Here is an 18,901-nt window from a genome sequence, read left to right as displayed (position 1 = left end):
TGACTGTCTGCCTGCTGACAACAAAGTAATTGACGTTCAGCTCCAACATAAAATGTTGTAAGAATTACTTGATAGTGATTTGAAAGTTTGCCTTGCTGCTGTCTTTTGAGTTGTCGGAGGACTGGGTTAGTCTTTTGTCACCATTAACCATACCCCCACCTCCACCGCACTGCACACGATCACTGAAACCCAGAAATAAAGAAATGGTTTGTGGATTTAACTCAGTCGTGTTACGTCAAGTGGTTCCCTAAAATATCTAGAACTGTGTTTATTATATACGCTTTTGTAATTCCAGCTCAAATATTTTGGTAGTTATTCCTCCTCGCTTACTGCTGCTTTTGTATTGTGCGTATATCTTCATTTAGTGGTTTAAAAACACCCTTGATTTCTAAACAATTTTAGTTAACCTTTAAAGCTCAGGGGTTGTAGACACAAAACACCGACTGCACGCATTTGGATTTGGATGATAACGCCATCTGTCAAATACCAGGCTGAACAATAACAGCAATCCTGGGAATATACTGATATTCTGCTCCCGTGTCACTTCCTTCCTTTACATCTCTCTTAGCCACCATTACTTTCCCACCTGAGGCTTTGCTTGCACTGATTCAGGGTGACAAACCGGTGCAGGCATCACTGTAAATGCATCCTGTCTGATTATGTATTTTTGTGTTATGCAGCGAACGTGACCTCCTTTCAAATGAATGGAATATTAAAAAGTAAACAGAACCTGCAGAGCCCGGATGGAGACGCCAGCAGGCAGCTGCTCCTCTCTGTTTTATCATTAGATATATTTATTTTTTTGAAATATAAATAAACAGAAAACCTGACAGAAGTCGCTCAAACAAAGAAAGCACACATGCTCGTGAACACAAAGGAGGCTTTTGAACTTTTTCTGTAGGTAGAGCCTTTTCTCGCAACATTAGAGAGGAACCCTGGCTTTCAATAATTTTAACACTATGAACTCGTATGGATAATTCACTCTGGCTGCTTTGATCTAGGCTGCCTCACTTTAGTCTGTACTTGCTCTGTCGCCTCCTTCTGTATGTTTTGTATGTGGAGCGTGTGCATCGGTGTGTGCGTGTGTTTGTGCAGGACATATAAAGGTAAATTGTAGAACACGTAGCAACTGTCTTTATTGAACACCAGCATTTTAGAAGGTAGGGATTTAACATATATATTGTTGAAAGCCTACAAGAAAAGTAATTTAAATATTTATATATATCTTTACAAATGTTCATGAGCGAGTCAGAGAGCTCGTGTCGGCTAAACTTGCGATCTGGGGAGTGTACAAAGATAGACATGCACAGGGAAGAGTAATGCTGGCAACTGCAAAGTCACCTTTTACAAAATGGCTGAGTTGGATCCTTCTCTCTCGCTTTCACTCTCTTTATCACATTCCCACTCACACACAGCGCAGTGAAGCCCACCCCGGGCAGTGGCTTCCATCAGTGTCACGTCCAGAAACACTCTCTTCGTCTTTCATCCGCGTGGTAAACATACAGGCTGTTATGGCACTGATTGTACGGTGTAAAAATGAAAAAAAAAATGTCTGCTTGGCATTGTTCAAGTGCTCATACAGGTGAAGGGGATGTGGCTGTGTGAGTGTGTGTGTGGTGTTAAAGTCTGTCTGTATGTGTGCATCAGGGTTTGGGTCAAAGCTGCATTCAGTTTTCTGTTGTTGAGGATGTCTGGGAGATTCAATTATTTTATTTCAGTCAGATGGAAATTGCACAAAAAGCAAAACTGTAACTCGTGTGTTTGATATCTCTTATTGTTTAAATAAAAACACATTAAATGATTCTTCAGAGGGAAAAAAAACAGCTCCAGGTTTTGTACTTTTGCAGAGTATCCACACCTGAATTAACTGGATTTAGATTACATCCCTACAAACCCTGAGTGTGTGTGTGTGTGTGTGTGTGTGTGTGTGTGTGTGTGTGTGTGTGTGTGTGTGTGTGTGTGTGTGTGTTAAATATGTATCCCCCCCAACCTGTCCTGGGAAACTGTGTTGTTTACCTCCTGTTTTGAGAATTAATAAATAAAGAAATAAAGTACTAGATGAGTCACAGCCATCTCCATGGCAAGGCTCCTCTTTGTCACGACACGCACACGCGCACGCACGCACATTTACACTGGATGCGTTGCTTTCGCTCACACATCAGGATGTCTTGCTTGGGACAGTTCAGTTAGTGTTACATGTCAACATAAGATAAATAAATAACAATAAATAGGAATTGTCCCAAAGAAGATACAGCAATGCATGGGAAATAACAGATCCCCTTTCAGAGTGCACGCGTTCACACACACTCACGCACGCACACTTCTAAATGCAGCGCTCCAAGGCACGGGGACCGGGTGGGTGGGGGCTACTCAGTCTTTTCTGTTTTCCCGTCTTTGCTCTGGGGCTCGGCTGTTTTCCGGAGCTGCGTCTTTTCCGAGCTGTTGTTGATCTGTTGGTCGCCGGCTCCGCTCGTTTTCCCACTCGAGGTTTTGTCCAGGTAGTTGAGCATCTCGCTCAGCACTGTCTGGAAGGTGCTGAGAGCTGCACAGACCGCCGGCGTGCCAAACCCGTGAGTGATCAGACTGCATGGGAAGAGAGGGAAATGATTATTAGAGCAATGACAAACCAAAGAAGTGAAGGTTAAATGAATCAGTGGAGCTGTTGGGGAGTTTGTATGACACTAACAGCTGAAGTGACTCAGATTTTCTCACACCTGCGGTGAAACCTTCCTCCTGCATTATGGAGCTTCAAAACCTCTGAATGAAGTTTCTTTAGTCTGTCAGAAAAGCCTCTCTGTGATGCTCTGCGATGATCTGTTTCCACAGCAGTTTACTGGGAAACACAGAGTTTCTGCTCCTGTTTTAGCAAAGGCCTGAACGCTGTCCAGCTTAAACTATGAAATACAAATTAGAGCTTTGCCGATTAGGAAATTTCACATAAGATTGTTGTTGTCGTTCTTGTCTAAGGTTATTCTAATCTTGGCTGTTGAACTGCTGGTGATGTCTTAATCAAATTCACTTTAGGCTTTTATCACTTTTGAAAGAGACTGTTTGAAAAAAAAAAACATTAGACATACTGGCTAAAAGTCATATCATGTCCCCATATCTGTATTTGATATTTGTAGTGTAGTGATAGTCCTAGCCAACAGTGTTTTTGTAGTTTATTTGAAATAAACTCTCTTTTCAAAGTCAGTCATCAGAATCTGAACATTCGTGACATCACAAATTTAAAAGCGCTACAAAATTGCAGGATTATGATACAAGGTAAAATATGCATTGAAACGCTTTTTAAGAATCAGTTTTTAAGTCTGATATCATTTCATCTGTCCTATCAGATCATCATGCCGGTTTGTCCAGAGCTAAATAGCTGCTCGTCCTTGAGCTCAGACCCTTAAGTTGGCAGAAGGATGTTGTTGTTCAATCTGTCACTTTATTTCTACCACTGATCTCACATCCTGGTTCTCTGCCCAGCAGTCTACAGTACAGCTCCCTTCAGAGGTCTGATAAGATGTTGTATATTCTGCAAATGATGACGCCATAGATGTGACATTTCTGCTAACAAGGCGCTGTTTCCTCCTCCTCTGTCAATTGTGCCAAATATCAAACTGCACAGCTGCATCTTTCTAAAATGGCAGAGAGGTCAGTGGGAAAACACAGAGCGAGGCTCTGCAAGAAAACTGTCTTCGCTCAGTAGATTTAGTGCCGAGAGTGACTCAAGATTGGCAACATCCTTAAGGGAAAAGAAAGGAAACGCTCCATTATTTTCTTATGCGTGTCACACGTGTTACCTGAAGTGTGTGAGGTGTCTCTGGATGTCCAGGTCCAAGATTGGTGTTGGTCTGGATGAGCCCAGAGGAGAGCGATCTTGGCTCAATAAGTCCTGGAACTCCTTACAGATTTGCCTGACGGACAGAAGGAGGGACTGAGGGTTTACCATCTGTCTCCAACAAAACCATCACATTTTCTCCCTTTTCTGCACCCACCCTCATCATTTTGGATCCACCCACATGCAGATTTAAGTTACTTCCACTGGTTCATTGTTTTTCCTAACATGATACCAAAGATTCTGCACCACGCAGCATTTTCTGGTCTTGTCTTTTTGCATTTCAGTTAGCATTATAGCAACTCTTGGGCTGATTTTATTGGAACAAAATCAACTTATCTGGAAAAGAGTGGGAGTTTTATTTCCCCTTCAGCATATTCAGAATACAGTTTTATACTGTAAGAAGGAACTACAAATAAAGCTCTTGCAATTATATAAATATAAGCGCTAACCCCTTAAATGTGGTAACACAATATTTTCCACATACAGTAGGTGTTCCATGCAGGAAACTGCTGTAAGGTGAAGGAGTTTACAACAGTTTGAGCAAGAAGTCACACCAAAGCTTACCTACTGTTATTATTATATTTACTTGTTAATCATTTTTCTGAAAGATTTTCTTAAATCAAAGGATTGTAATGGCTGGTAATGGCTGTAAATAGGAATATAAGTGTTTAAGTAAAATTTATCTCTCCCTGACATTTGACAGGGACAGATCTGTCCATGCCTTAAACAACAGACAAACATTAACTGAAACCTGATCACTCAGAAACATTCACATTTCCAGAATTTCAAAATAAAACCTATTCTGTGTGACCACGCAGTAGCAAAAGTTTTTTGTTTCTTGCCATCTTCTTTTAGTGTGTGTCTGTACGTTGCATGTGTTTCACTCACTTTGTAGCCAGGACCATCTTCTTGCGCGCGCTGGTTTCTTTTGGCTCACTGTGCTGCCTCGCCAAATGTTCACCCACTGCCTTACTGGGAAACTCTGTCTCACAGGTGTAGCCAAAGTCCCTCGCCAGGTGGAGCGCCTCACCTGAAAGAAAACAAAAGAGGGAAAAAAGACTGATGAGACAACAATTAAACTGTATTATGAAATTAATGTGGTGCAATATAAATTGAAAATGACAAAAAAAAAATGTGCAGGAAAGTTACTTACCTTCCACCAGGGAGGTGAGCAGCGTTACGTTGGCGGCTTTCCTCCGTCCTGCTGGTAGGTTGAGCCCTAAACGGTCTAATTTCTCACGAAGACACCGGCCTCCATTCTTAGACTTTGCTCTGGAAACATATAGTAAAGAACTATGCATCACATATCCTACAAAGTCAAGCAACTGAATTATACAAGACCCCAAAAGACTGAATATATGGAGCACAGCAGCAGGAGCAGAAGCAGCATCGATCAGCCAGTCATTTTTCATAGAACTAAGGTACAATCAAATTAATGTGAACTCCTTGTTCTACTGAAAAGGATGTGCTTAATTAAGTCTCACAAGAAACAAGGCAAGAATATGGATTTGTTTTGATGTGACAAAGCCATAAGGTTAAGGCAGAGGCACAAAGCTTCCTCAGTCTTTTATGTTATTTTTTTAAAGCATATGTGCTTCCTTCCTCTGCCATAAAACTTTAAACCTGCAGTTCCACTCGAGACAACTTTCTGCACATTTCTGTTGTTCTTTGTGAAGTGATTATTATTAAATGACACAACATGATTATTAAACACATTCCAGATACTCATCTGTTAGAGATTTGCAGTTTATATTCTTCACACGAGGATCAACAGTAGCTATTTGCACATTTATCTTATTTTATTTTACTTTGTTGATTCCTCATCTTGTAGGACCAGCCATATTCTCTGTGCTTGCTCGTTCCTCTTTCCCCCTTCCCTTTCTCTCCACCTCATCAATAATACAGCGCTGGCAACTCTTGCTTTCCTCTGGTTCCTCTGATCCTGGCATGCTTTGGCCTGGTCTCGCCTCCCTCTGGCTCCCTGGGCATGGCGGCGCGTGCAGCCCCGGCCCTCATTTGCCTACAATAGTCTTTGTGGGCGCTGCTATATATCCTCTGTTTCATCTGAGGGCTACAAAGATTCAGCCAGCGCTCTCCAATGCTCACCAGCCAGATTTACACTTAAAAAAAAAATTTTTTTTCACTTTCAAAGTCCCCATCCATCACACTCACCTCCTTACTCCAATATCATTACATGCTGCTAGAATTTAACAGTGTGTGGATGCACCAAAAGAGACGTTAGGATTTTTCAGATGTTTTTACACCACAAGTATGTCAAAATGTTTTTGTTTTTTGTTTTTTTAGAAATTGCTCTAATCTGCCAAATGAAGCCGTTAACAACCCTGCTACTGATTAAACACATTTGAAATTTGGGTTTCTCGCTCTCTGGAGATGATACTGATTAACCTGTAAAGTGATACTTCAGAACTAGATATCAGAATCTGATGAATGCCTGAAACTCATCAAGGCACTGGCCAGTGGTCACAGTGGATTCAGGATTTATTTGTGAGAGGATATTTTAGGCTTAGACTCTTAATGAGTTTGAAGTTCTTTAGAGCTGTAAGCAGCTCTGTCATAGCAGCATATAGATCCATAATGTTGCAGTAAGATGACACAGAAACTTCAGCCGCACTAAGCGAACTCTCAAAACAGTTGATAAGTCTGATTTGTCTTCAAACCGATACATCAATATACTCTCTTTAATCAGTGTAGTTATATTTAGAGACGCTGTGATGAAGCTTAGGCATGTTGTCAGACTAATATCCTGTATGTGCATCATACTGACCTACGCAGTATGCCGCCCAGTAAGGAAGCATTGAGGCACTCTGGCGGGGACAGTCTTCTTTTCACCTCAGCGATGGTGACTTTGTACTTTGAGGTGGAACTGAGCAGCGAAAGCCGACCGGGTACCGAGCAGAACAAATCTGTAGGATTCACCACACATGTTCCCCCTGCACACAGAGACAGGAAGCTTGTTACAACAAGGTGCAAGAAAAAGCAGCATCACTGTAAAGGTTTGAAAGGACTAGTTTGCCAAATTTAGGCTACTTTTTGCTATTCAGTGTTGTAAGAAGGTTGCACAAAATGTTCTAATGAAGGCAACAGCTTTGTATAATGCACATTTAATGCTTTATTCTGTCAAAACAGAAAAAACAAGCAAAATGCCCCCCCCCAAAAAACTGATCCAAGATCTGAATGCTACACCAATGTCTGTCACTGAACTGCAAGATTTTATAGTCGTGTTAATAGTACATTACTGCTTAATAAAGTATCAATACAAGATTTGCTCTTTAAGTTCTGCAACAAAAATGTTAGTTTTTACAGTAATAATGCATCAAGTCATATTTCATCAAAAAGCAACAAGATACTTAAAAAATGCATTTATTAAAAATGAAGTTGGACCTTGGAAAAAAAAATCTTGTTTCAGAAAACATATGAACATTTTGGTGACAGAAAAGAGTGCACAAAAGTATAAACCAGCAAGCATTCACTGAGTATTTGGATCAGCGTTGCTCAAATGACAGATTGAAATGTCTGCTTGGTTGGAAATCATGCAAATGTGTTTTTTTCTGTGGAAAAGTTTCACTGGATAAAGCTTTCGCTGAATGCTACCTCAGGGAGAACTGCACAGAATATTTTGCACCTTTGTTCATAGAGGGTGGTTTCAGCTGTGTACACACTTTGCATGAGGTCTCCTTGGTTCTGATTTCAAAGAATCCCACATTTCAAGATGTGATACAAAGAATAAAAACCAACTGGGTGAACTGTGCACACATCAAACAGGAACTCTATTGTCCAGTTATTGGTTAATAATAACAGTTTGCATCAGGGTGAATGATTTGGAAGGTCTTTCATATGATGATAAAACCATTTTGTTTGAGACAGTTTTTTCCCATCACGTCAGACATTAAATACATTAAAGATTAAGCCTATTTTTTTCCATACAGTTTTTTAAAATTTATTCCCATAAATTAGCAGAATTTGCTTAGTCGTTATATTAAGCTTAAGAAGGTGTATCATCCAAGAAAATTGTCCATCTTCTACAGCTTCCCTATCTGTTTAAATGTAAATGCAATATATGTGTAAATATTATTAAATCAAAAATTAATCCCTATAATAATCGAGCATCTTCATTCTCCACAATCAATATGTGTCTTTCAGCCCTCCTCACTAGTTAAATATTAAATGCTTTTATTACTGTGTACATATATTTATATGCCTGCTTCAGCCCAATGGTTCTCTCTATGTAACAATAATATGGTGTTTCTGCAAGAGGGGGGAAACAAAACCTTCTTTAAATCATCCACCACCAACTACCATGTTGATTTCATTGTGTACTTGAGGCTCCTGAAAGTGTGAATAAATGATTTTGGTTGTGTAGTGAAGGCCCTTTCACATTATTAATTGCGTCTGAATCAGTGTTACTGGATCCTCCTGGAATTTATCGACTGTTCTGAGTGGGCCTATCGTTATTAAACTTTCACTTGAAATAAAGTCCCAAGCAGCCGAAACGCAAGGTTTCTGTCTGATGTACTGTAGGCTATATTCTATTATTCATCTGCCTCATTATCAAATCTAACAGCAGGGTGTGTCGCGTTGTTATTAAGGCGTGCTGGATATGATGAAATGGAGAAAAAAGGATGCCATTTAGGCCGAAGAGAACAATGCTGCAGGCGAAGATTGGCTGCACACGCCAATCTCTCTCTCTCTCTCTTTTTTTAGGGCACAATTTGGCCACCAACTAAGCCTCATATATGACCAGCTGTAACCCATATTTCTGCTCTCAGAATCTATTATTCACAATCTGCTGAAATGTGCTAGATTCGCATCATTTTCTGGCCACAGGAAGGGTTGAGGTTAGACATGCAGCCTCAAAAACATGTCATCCGGTCTGAGCACCATGGACAGCGGCTAGCACCTTTCATTCCAGCACCTGGACAGCGACTCATGCCCACAGCACAACTGTAACATCATAATGGTGTGGAAACAAAAGCCTGTTGTACTCCAGCGGGCACCACTTTGTACAAGACTGTATGGGACCTGTGTTTCACTCAGGCTGTCAAAAAATGGACGGTTGCAGGTCGAGGGAATCGATTGATACTTTTGGTTAAGCCTGAGCCCCGGTGTGTGCGTGCGCGTGTGTTTATATGCGCGCGCGCGCGGTCCGGCTTGCCCGTGTCTCCATAAGTGACACAAACCGGGCAAACCTGTCTGTCAGACTCACGCGCTCTGACAGGGGCGCGCGTCTCTGAAAGCCGCGGGTTCACATCATATTAATTCCCCTAAAAATGTTTTGATTCAAAGTAGTTTGTATTTTATGTTGCCAAGGGCAATCGAAAAGAGCTATTGCCGGTAGTGCAGTCAGTGGAGCGCGCGGGCCCAGAGGCGATAACGGTATTTAAGCAACGGAGAGTAGCCTCGGGCTGCGGCGCGAGCGGCGGGCGGGATCACACGCGGAATCAAGCGCCTTTTACGAGTTTGCCACGAAAATTAAAGAAAAAGAGACAAGGGCCAAATGCCATTCTCCTCATATTTTAACAACAATGTTTATAGCTCCCCCCAAAAAAGCCCGCCAATGTCTTGACAGAAGAGAGGGTTGTGCGTGCACGGGATGTGGTAGCGGGGGCGCGCGTCTGACAGATCGGCTTGATCTGTGAAGCTGCTGTTAGAACTGAACTGGAAAAGGGATAGCAGGGTGATTAAAAACACAGACGACTCCTCCTAAGTAGGATCCGCATTTCTTGAGTGATTTTCTTTTGAAAAAGGTTATGTGAATATTCATGCCGCCAAAGCCGCAGTCAGAAAGAACAACATTAATATGATCTCGGCTGAATCCGGGGCCCCGCTCGGCATTAGCATATCAAAGCGTCCGCCCGAGGCGAGAGAAGCTATCGATACGGGAGCGGGAGGTAAAGCAAAGATTATTGGTTGTGATGGTTGCAGCGGCTGAGCTCAGGGCCAAATACGGCGCACCATTAACCGAAAGTGATAGCGAAGGGATTCCCGCATCAATCCGAGAGAAAAGCCCCAACACCTAGGCAGAGCTGATGAAAAATTAAACCCGAGACACAGCCTTTCCTCTCAGTGTGGAAAATTGCACACAGTCCCCTCTAAAAAAATTAAAGAAAGAAAAAGGCCGGGGAACACATCCACAGCTTCCCCTTGGAAAAGCTAACCTTAGCCGCCACATCTTTGGTTGCTGTGCCAGATTAAACACACAGGTGCTAACACATAAAAACAGCAGCTGCATTACAGACACACAAACCTGACTGCTCTTCTTTGTATCCCACAAAAACATTTACTTTTAAATTTAAAAAAAAAGTCCACAAATGCAGCTGCGAAACTATTAAATACTAGGTTACTTTCTGGCCAAAAATATTTTCAAATTACTATAAACGTACACATTTGTAAACATTAAGAGGATACAGAATTGTGTTGTTAAATTAAACCCAAATCTTACTCACTTGTAACAATATTTCTCTATTGTAATAATATTGATTATTTAAATCTGCTTTCATATAGACGTCTGCGCCATTTTTCTTTAACAAAAATCGACACTGAATTTATGATAACTCAACCATGAATATTAAATTAATAGCATATAATATTATTATTACATGAAAACAAACGCACGCCGTCAGTCTTATAAAATATTACCCACACGTCTGACTTCAAAATAAAAGCTTCTGGCGTAACTTTAGTGTGAGAGGGCATGTGTCAAATGCGCGTTTAAGTACAAGGCCTATAAGTAACTGTATCAGTACACTAGAAATATAAGTCATCACATTAATTCGTGGCATTTTAATCATGTCGCCAATCTCAAAGCCAAGGTTTGGTATGACTGGTGTTTAAAAAAACGTGGGTGTTGAGTGACATTCTGGAAGTGGGGAGCACTGCCTCTGCGCCTGTACGGCGCTGCTGTTTAAATAGGTGACAAATCGGGGCCGTTCCTGCTGCAGCGTGTTGACAGCAGACAAGAGAGGAGTGTTCCGCCTGTTTGTCTGTCTGCTCGCTGTCTTGTCGTGTCGAGCCCGTGAGTGTTCACGGCCTCCGGTACAGCAGCAGCAGCAACAATAACAACAACCGCAGCAGAGAATAAACGGGGGCCTTACCTCTCCGGATGACGCCCCCTTGGCCGTTCAGCACGAGCCCACACTGCGCTTCCACGGAGCCCTGCGGAGACACGCACTCATTAGGACGAGCGGGGAGGTGAAATCACTTTAACCAGATTCTTTTTGTACACCGCTGGAGCTTCCCAGCTGCCAGGCTTCAGATGCAGCAACAATTATTGCGGTTTGTTTCTTTTTTTCTCCGTATGCGGTGAAGTCATTCTTTAGGACATCCAGGACGTGAATCCCCATTTTCCCCTTCTTTTCACTTGCAGCCACACACTAAAAGCCAAACTCATGCAGTCACGGGAGTATATCAGAATAAATAAAACTGTGACAACAAACACTGGGCATATGTTGCTCGGTTTTATGTATATTCAAGATCCATATACAATGCAAACAAAGAATACAAATCTAAGTGAAATGTCAGGTTTGAAAGTAACACCATAAAGCTTCTCTGTGCCCGTGCAGACATAGATCAGTGCCTCAATCCTATAATGGATAAAAATGATGCATTCTTGTAGTTTTAAATGACTCGCCCCTTTTAAATGAATTTTGAAGGTTTCCAGGTGTCTTTAATTCTTCCATATTAGGGCCCTGCAGATTTATCCTCTGACCTCTTTGGAATGCCGCGACCCACAGGTTGAAAACCACCACATCTATACAATTAAAACTCCTTCAAAGCACCGCAAAGTTCACAGCAGAAAGAGCTTGGGAGGGGGGGAAAGCACCTTACTGAGTCCAAACACTGGCCCCTGTTGCACGCCCTTTGAGCAGTTTTCTAGTGTTGGAAGTCTTTTTGTTAGAAAGTGTACATCACTTAGCAGGCTTTGAGTAAAATTGAGGGCACAGCGAAATAAAGCATGCAGCTCACGGCTTACCCAGAAACGAGCTTAATTTGAAAGGCTTCAGGCTATAACCGAGGACAGCACAACTCACGCAGACTCAAAAATGAGCAAAAGGTTTGCAGAATTTACTGCAGCCACCACCAACCTGTTGGGGCATCAGTGTCTGTGTACACATAAGCAACCAGGCTTCAACATATATGTAGGCCTACGTGCACGAAAACCTGTTACCTCCGCCATTTTTCAAGATGCAGATCAGACTCGCGTGCTATCAACAATGTCATCAAGAAAGGAGAACACGCGCTTTTTTATTCAGAAAATGCTTAATCCCCCCGCGTGAGCCTCTAGGCCTGGCCCACGCAGAAGCCCCCGATTAAAATTAACTGGGAAAGAGAGCTTGTTGTTGCTCCTTCTTAACCAGCTCCTGCTCTGTTTCTTTTCTTCTATTCCGAAGCTAAAGTGATTATAAAATCAATATACAAAACGCAGAGGTCTTGCATGAATTAGCTTAGTGACGGTAGAAAGGTGTGGCAGCTGCTTTTGTTGAGCATGAAAATCTCTTTAACCCGCTCAAAGATGCGACCGGGCTGCACGAGACCATAGGCGCATCTGTTCCGTCCATACATCCGCCTCGTGTAAGCTCAGGTTCACGAGCCGTTTCTTTCTTAGCGTAAAAAAAATGGTCAAACCTGTTAAGCCTTTAAAAAAAATCTCGAAATAAATCTAATATTTGCATTAACGAGCGTGCATAAAGTGAAATAAAATAAATAAAATAAAATATGAAAAATGTTACGCAAAAATATGTTGCAATTATCAGTAAATTAAAATGTATTAAATCATATGTAGAAGCCTTTATTTAAAAAAATATTTTAAAAAAAAACAGGCTGCACTATAAATGTATATCTATAAGCTCCTATTTGAAGACTTAGAATAATCCCTGGGTTATATTGCCACACCCCATATTATTTATTAACAAATATACATTTATACATCTATAAATATATTAAAAATATATAACATTTTATATTTTTATTCCTTAAAATTAAATGCTTTATAAATATTGTAGCACTAAAAAAAAGCACTGTATGCCTAAATATACCTCGTAAATGCGTCGATAAAAGCTCGAGTAGAGGTGGTAAATAGTTAACGCGACTGAAATTATGTGCCACTGTGTTAAATTGTGTTTAACTAGAGCCGCGTTTGAAGCAGCTCAGATGTCGCTGCATAAGTAACAAAGTTGATTGACGTTAAGTCGGTAATTGGATAAACTACGGTGCTTTATGGTGCTCGAGCAGGCCATTGTGCCCTGAATCCCGATCCGTTAATCCGCCCTTTACCGGAGAATAGAGCAACCAGCGGCTTTTCTTTGCCTCAACAGACAGCCGGACACACACACACACACTCGACCTCTCTCTCTCTCTTTCTCTCTCTCTGTCACACACACACACGCTCAAGAACCGTGCGAATCCATTTTCATCTCGACCATTTCTTTACATCGAAAAGAATTATGTAAAATATGGGTCACGTGTGTTTGTGGAAAAATAAAGGGCGGATTTCACAATGGGATTGTATAGACTGCCAGTCAATTAACCTTTAGAAACAGGCTTGCTTTTCAGAGGCACTGTGCCGTGTGGACTTGACATTTACTTAGCCTGTTATAGTCACGTTTGCTTTGGCACCAAACTTATCTCAAGATGATATCCATTATGACTTACAAAAAAAAAAAGAAAGAAAAGAAAGTAGGACAGAGTCGTTGGATGGGGATAACTACAGACCAGTGCAGCTTTGTGAGTGTCATAGACAACAGACAGATGAGGCAGACAGGCAGACAGACAGACATCTGGCGCTGTCTTTCTGTTCAATATTTTGGGATTGCTGTGCTACAAAAGGGGGGTAAAGTTTTTCAATAGTAGGCCAGTGGGGCAGAGATACTGGGGCACTGGGTCTTGTGACAACTAAGACGGGCTGTTGCCCTTCTGTATCCTATTGTCGGCTATCCTATATGGAGCAGACTTAATAAACCGGAGAAGCGAAGCCGAAGGAAGGGGGCACAATAACGTGTTCGAGCCGTGTGGAGAAGAGAGTGTAGAAAGAGAGGTATGGAGGCCACCGGTACCTGCAGGTCGTCCGCCGCAGGCGGAGGGAGGCCCAGGCCGGCGGCGGGCAGCAGCCTCTGGTCCGGGTGGTGCATACCGACGCCGTAGGCCTGTGAGCCGTGTGACGTCATCAGCGACAGGTCATGGCGCCGGTAAGCGTCGAGGCAGCCCAGCTCGCGCCGCTGCTGCTCGTCCAGGCACGAGGACTTGAGGGCCGAGCGCGCGTTGTGCAGATTGATGAAGTCGGCGGGCTCTCCGTGGTGGATCTGCTGGTAGTACTGGCCCGAGTGCAGCGAGTTCAGGCCGTAGGCCTCCGGGGCCACGGCCGGGTGGGAATGCTGGAACTCGTAGTGGAAGGACTGGTGGTGGAGGGGCGTGTACTGGTGGTTGGCCGAGAAATAGGGTGAGGCAAACTCCGTCCCCGCCGGTGCCGGGTAGGTGAGCGGGGAGGAGGAGGAGTAGGCGACCGAGGAGTTGGCCACGGACTCCAGGCAGCCGAGCTGCATGAGCCGGTAGCTGTTTGATCCGTCGTGACGTATCTACAAGATAATAAAGAGACGGGGAAATATATGAGCCGTGTCATTTAGCATCAGCCGGTGTCTCCTCTCTCTGCCTCCCAAACACACTCAAAAACACAACTCACACACTCAAAGCGCTTTTTCCCCCCCACTTTAAACCACCTGAAGGAGATGTCATTTCCACACGCCCGGGAGGGGAACGAACGCGCGGCAACAGGAGCCATCGGTATTTTTTTCTTCCTCCCTTTGGCATGCCTGTCACTCTCCTCGCAGCGTTTTAAAAGGCGTGCTGTTATATATTATTATTATTACCGAGCTGCTGGCAAATTTACTGTCCCAGCTCTCTCGCTCATTGTGGATGGGAGGTAAGCAGAGTGAGACACAGCGGAGTGTTCCGCCCTAAAATGTCCTAATCACGCCGTTACCGGCTCACACACACGAGCCCCCTTTGCTTCCACACACTAGTAATAAAAAAAGCCTCGTTTTTACCGGGAGCTGCACCGATTCATTTCTCCTTCCATGCATACTTTTATCTCTTTAATATCCTTGCGATAAATTATATTCCACTTAGAGACTCCCTGCGAGCAGACGCTATTTCGAAATGCTTCTGTAACTCCCTTCAAACCAAACAGTACTTATTCCACCACACACCTGCTGTAATTTCACAAATTAAAATCTGTAAAGTAAATAAACGACCCTTACCTCTGCGTCGTGGACAAGTCCGGGGAAGGTCGCTGACATTGTGCTTTCTCCAAAGTAACCCGTATTTTTTTCCTCTCCTTTCTGGCCGGATCGAATAATAATAAAAATGCCTTAAAATCCCCAAAAAGCGAGAGAAATGGAAAAGTCCCCCCTCGCGTGCTCTCGGTAACGGTAGAAAGCTGGCGGAACGCGAGCGTCTCCCCTCTGCACGGACGGGGCTGGCTCACGGATTTTGTACTTGCAGGGTATTTCTCGGCTGATGTCGTAGGTCCCTTGGTAATATAGAAGTTTTGAAAATTAAGCATCAGCACTGAGGAATGGGAGGACAATAGACGGAGCGGAGCATCCCAGGAGACACGGAATAAATATTGTATCTTCGCCTTAATAAGGAACCAAGTGCTTCTTTCAACATTTTCTACGCTTTTTGTGGACCTTTTCCTTTTTGACCCGTTTGTGTTTTCACGAGGTCTTCTGCTCGGTTTCGTCGGGTTATTATTATTATTATTATTATCATTTTTAATATTTTTTTATCCACATTGGCTAAGTCATTTTACAAACAAAAATGTGCGGATTTTTCAACAGAAATGTAAGTTTGCTTTGACATATTTTAAAGCTATTTTTGATTTAAGAACGGAATGGGCGTAGAAAAAAATATATGAGATTTTCTTCTGTTCTTGCAGCAAACTTGTAATGAATTTAGCGAGCTTTAACAGGGGGGATAATTATGAAACGGCAGGTTTTCGGCGCTTTCTGCATGCATCAAATGTTTTTAGATGAATTACCATCGTTTGCTGCTCTCATGCTGTTTTTATGGCACAATTTAAATGCGGGTTTCAGTGCAAATTTATTTCATGCACACAGAGAGAAATAAGCTCTCACAGACTTTATAAATGTATACACCAATTTAAAATATTTTCCACTATTGCTAATTATCGCTTTAGTTATTTACTTTCACGTGCTTAAGGACTGGATTAAATCGAAGGAGGAGGTCTAGTTATTATTATTATGATTATCATTATTTACATTTATTTATTTTTTGTTTTGTTTTTGCTTTTGCATGAAAAACTGCCTTTGAAGGGTTTCATTCCCATTCCATATCTTTTCTTTTCTTTCTTTAGGGGGAAGGGGGGGGGGGGGGTCTGCTTTGTGATAACAAACCAACGTTTTTCATATCTGATATTAGCACTGTATAAATGTTAGGTGTGTGCATGTACGTTATTATTATTATTATTATTATTATTATTATTATTATTATTATTATTATTATTATTATTATTATTATGTCTTTTTCGGTCAGTCGGTCAGCCTCGTGACCCCTCTCTCTCCCCCCCTCCCTCTCTCTCTTTCTGCCTTTCTCCTCGTGCTGTAACTCACCTGAGCAGGCGCCCTCGGGGTGGTCCTGCCCAGCTGCACGGAGCCGTGATGGTGTTGTAAAGTAAGATGGCAGAAGATGTTTTTTTTCTTTTTTTTTGAAACAATTATATGAAAAGCTTATGGGGGGGGGGGGGGGGGGAATCGACGCTGTAATCAGGTGAAAGCTTTTCTTTACCTTCTCTAATTTTAAAGCAGGTTGCACCTTTTATAGGATAACAAAGCATAAAACAGTTACAGGTGTACAGAGCCGCATGAATCAAAATCCAAGCTATAATGACTTTAAATATACAGAAAGACGCAATCTATAGCTGTCTTGCCCTTAGGCCAACCGGGAAGTAATAGACGTATAAGACTTTAAAAAAAAGGAGAGAGAGAGAGAGGGAGAGAGAGCAGAAGCCAAAGCTTGTGGCCACTGCCTGAAGAGAAGCAAAGAAGGAAATAAAGGAGAGAGGAGGGGAAAACTAAAGAAGGAGAGGAGAATTATTCTGTCTGTCAGATTTCCTGCCATTCAAAACAAACCAGCCAACACACAGGAAGAGGGGGGCTGCAACCCACAGCAGACATAAGCCCTAATCAGTCTTGTTTTGGATGGGTTTTTTTTCTACTCAGCTGTAACTGTAACCAAAGCGACTCCCTGATATTATTAAAGTGCAGACAGTGACCGTGCAGACGCTGGGACGCCGAGATTGACTCTGCAGTTTAATTAAGCAACTATTTTTCCTCCCATCTGTTACTACATGCGTCTCCTTCTCTGTCGTAATCGGTAACAACAGCAGCAGCAACAACAACACCAATAATAATAATAATAATAATAATAATAATAATAATAATAATAATAATAATAATAATAATAATAATTTTACATTAGTTCTTACAGATTTTTCTTCAAATTGTGTCTTTTCTCATATTGAAAATAGAGTCATCATATATGGTCACATGGTTAAAAAAAAAAGAGGAAAGAAAAGTAAGAAAGGAAAACACACTGACAGAAAAACTAAAATATTCTACAAGAGCTTCCCTTTTTCCTTGATCAAGACTATTTAGCTTATACTCTTGTAGTCAAGTCTGAAAAAGTCCTCATAAGAAACACAAACGGCCCGGGCGGAGACACGGGCGGTGCAGGGGCCGCCTTAAATCTTAAATAGCTCCTTTAAAAAGTTCTCAAGGCCTTTTATATTTTAATTAACCGATAGCGATTGTTTTGCCTCGAGGCTCGACGTGAAACCTCTGCACGACGAGATCGGTGAAGGCCGGTTGTCGCACGCCAGGTATTAAAAAACGAAAGAGACGGAGAGAGAAAGGGGTGGGGGGGGGGGGGGGGGTGAGAGAGGAGGAGGAGGAGGAGGGGGGATGAATGGGAAGGCCACCGGGCAAAAAGAGATGGAGGGAGCAAGAGAGAGCCGTGGTGTCAATTAAAGTACCTTAAACGATGCTAAATTTGATCATGTGATCAGGATTTTCTGACGTTATCTTGTCACGGCCAGAACACAGCAACAAAAACTGACCCGAATTCAGTGACAAAATGCCCCCACGAGGGTACACACCTTTGATTTCATTTTTTTAAAGAAAGTGTGGAGGGGCAAGCTTGATCAAACTAAGGGAAGCAAATCGTGCTGACACATAGACCTTTACTAGAATGGCAACTTAACCTGTTTCCTCTTACATCGTTAGAAAAACTTGGATGACAAGACATAAATTTACCTGAAGATGTAGGTCTGTGAATTTCAGTCAGCTGGCCTGATTCATTTTAGAAATGGCTTTAAGGCCAAACACATTCTTTACATTCAAATGGGCATCAGCTGAAGCGCTTGACCCTAAATCTCCACACTCCATTGACCAGTATCCTAACAGATGACTGAGCCCATGGATCTGGTTTATTTTTTATTCCTGTCATGGTGAACGCTGTTGCCTGAACAGATATATGTGTATGCAGGTTGTGCAGCCACCGTCGTCTCCAACCCGAGGCACCAGTTGCACGGTAGACGGTCCTAATAGGACTTAATGCCGACGACTGGCCCCGCTTTACCGGGGGCTGGGAGCGCCCCACCAGATGCGCACTGATCTCCGGACAGGAGCCAGTCCATCTGCCGCCTGACGAGGCAGGGAAAGGCCCGAAACCCCGCACAGTACAGCCCAGAGGCGAGAATTTAGATCAGCCCCAAGGTTCCTGGATGGACCGCTGAGAGCAGAGGGCCATATTGCCATATAAGACAGCATGGAGAGGCAGAAGATTAGGATTGAGCTCACAGGGCCGCTGTAGAAATTTAAATTTTTCTAAAAGCAAAAGTCTCATGGCTATTTTTATGTCACTAACTGTTCCGGTGCAGCTTTAGATTTAAAACTAAACAAAAAAATCTAATCAAATAGCTAAATTTATCATATTGTATTTAACCTAAAATATAAATGTCATTATCTGCTCGTCCTTCTTTGA

The 18,901-nt window shown here is 42.4% G+C and overlaps 1 protein-coding gene across 1 annotated transcript; it reads right to left on the bottom strand.

Moving 5' to 3' along the window:
• Positions 1 to 867: 867 nt before the first annotated feature.
• tfap2d (transcription factor AP-2 delta (activating enhancer binding protein 2 delta)) lies at positions 868 to 15,356 on the bottom strand. Its single transcript, XM_086263742.1, has 8 exons — positions 15,097 to 15,356; positions 13,897 to 14,415; positions 10,939 to 10,999; positions 6,612 to 6,777; positions 4,980 to 5,098; positions 4,715 to 4,856; positions 3,789 to 3,902; positions 868 to 2,583 (listed from the first exon to the last, which is right to left on the bottom strand). The coding sequence occupies exons 1-8, from the start codon at positions 15,133 to 15,135 to the stop codon at positions 2,367 to 2,369; spliced, it is 1,377 nt and encodes a 458-aa protein (XP_086119868.1). The 5' UTR covers positions 15,136 to 15,356; the 3' UTR covers positions 868 to 2,366.
• Between the last annotated feature and the right edge of the window lie 3,545 nt (positions 15,357 to 18,901).

This window comes from Aulonocara sp. 'chitande type north' Nkhata Bay, linkage group LG15 (assembly GCF_057382095.1).
Source record: "Aulonocara sp. 'chitande type north' Nkhata Bay isolate Kocher_YH1m ecotype deep benthic linkage group LG15, A_spYH_male_GT1.1, whole genome shotgun sequence".
NCBI classification, from domain to species: domain Eukaryota; kingdom Metazoa; phylum Chordata; class Actinopteri; order Cichliformes; family Cichlidae; genus Aulonocara; species Aulonocara sp. 'chitande type north' Nkhata Bay.
This window is presented reverse-complemented; position numbering and strand designations above follow the sequence as displayed.

Coding starts and splice junctions, on each gene's coding strand:
- tfap2d (XM_086263742.1), bottom strand. CDS start 15,135: ATGTCAGCGACCTTCCCCGGACTTGTCCACGACGCAGAG. Junction 6,778..10,938: donor AGGGGGCGTCATCCGGAGAG/GTAAGGCCCCCG, acceptor CTCTGTGTGCAG/GGGGAACATGTGTGGTGAAT. Junction 5,099..6,611: donor CTGGGCGGCATACTGCGTAG/GTCAGTATGATG, acceptor ATATGTTTCCAG/AGCAAAGTCTAAGAATGGAG.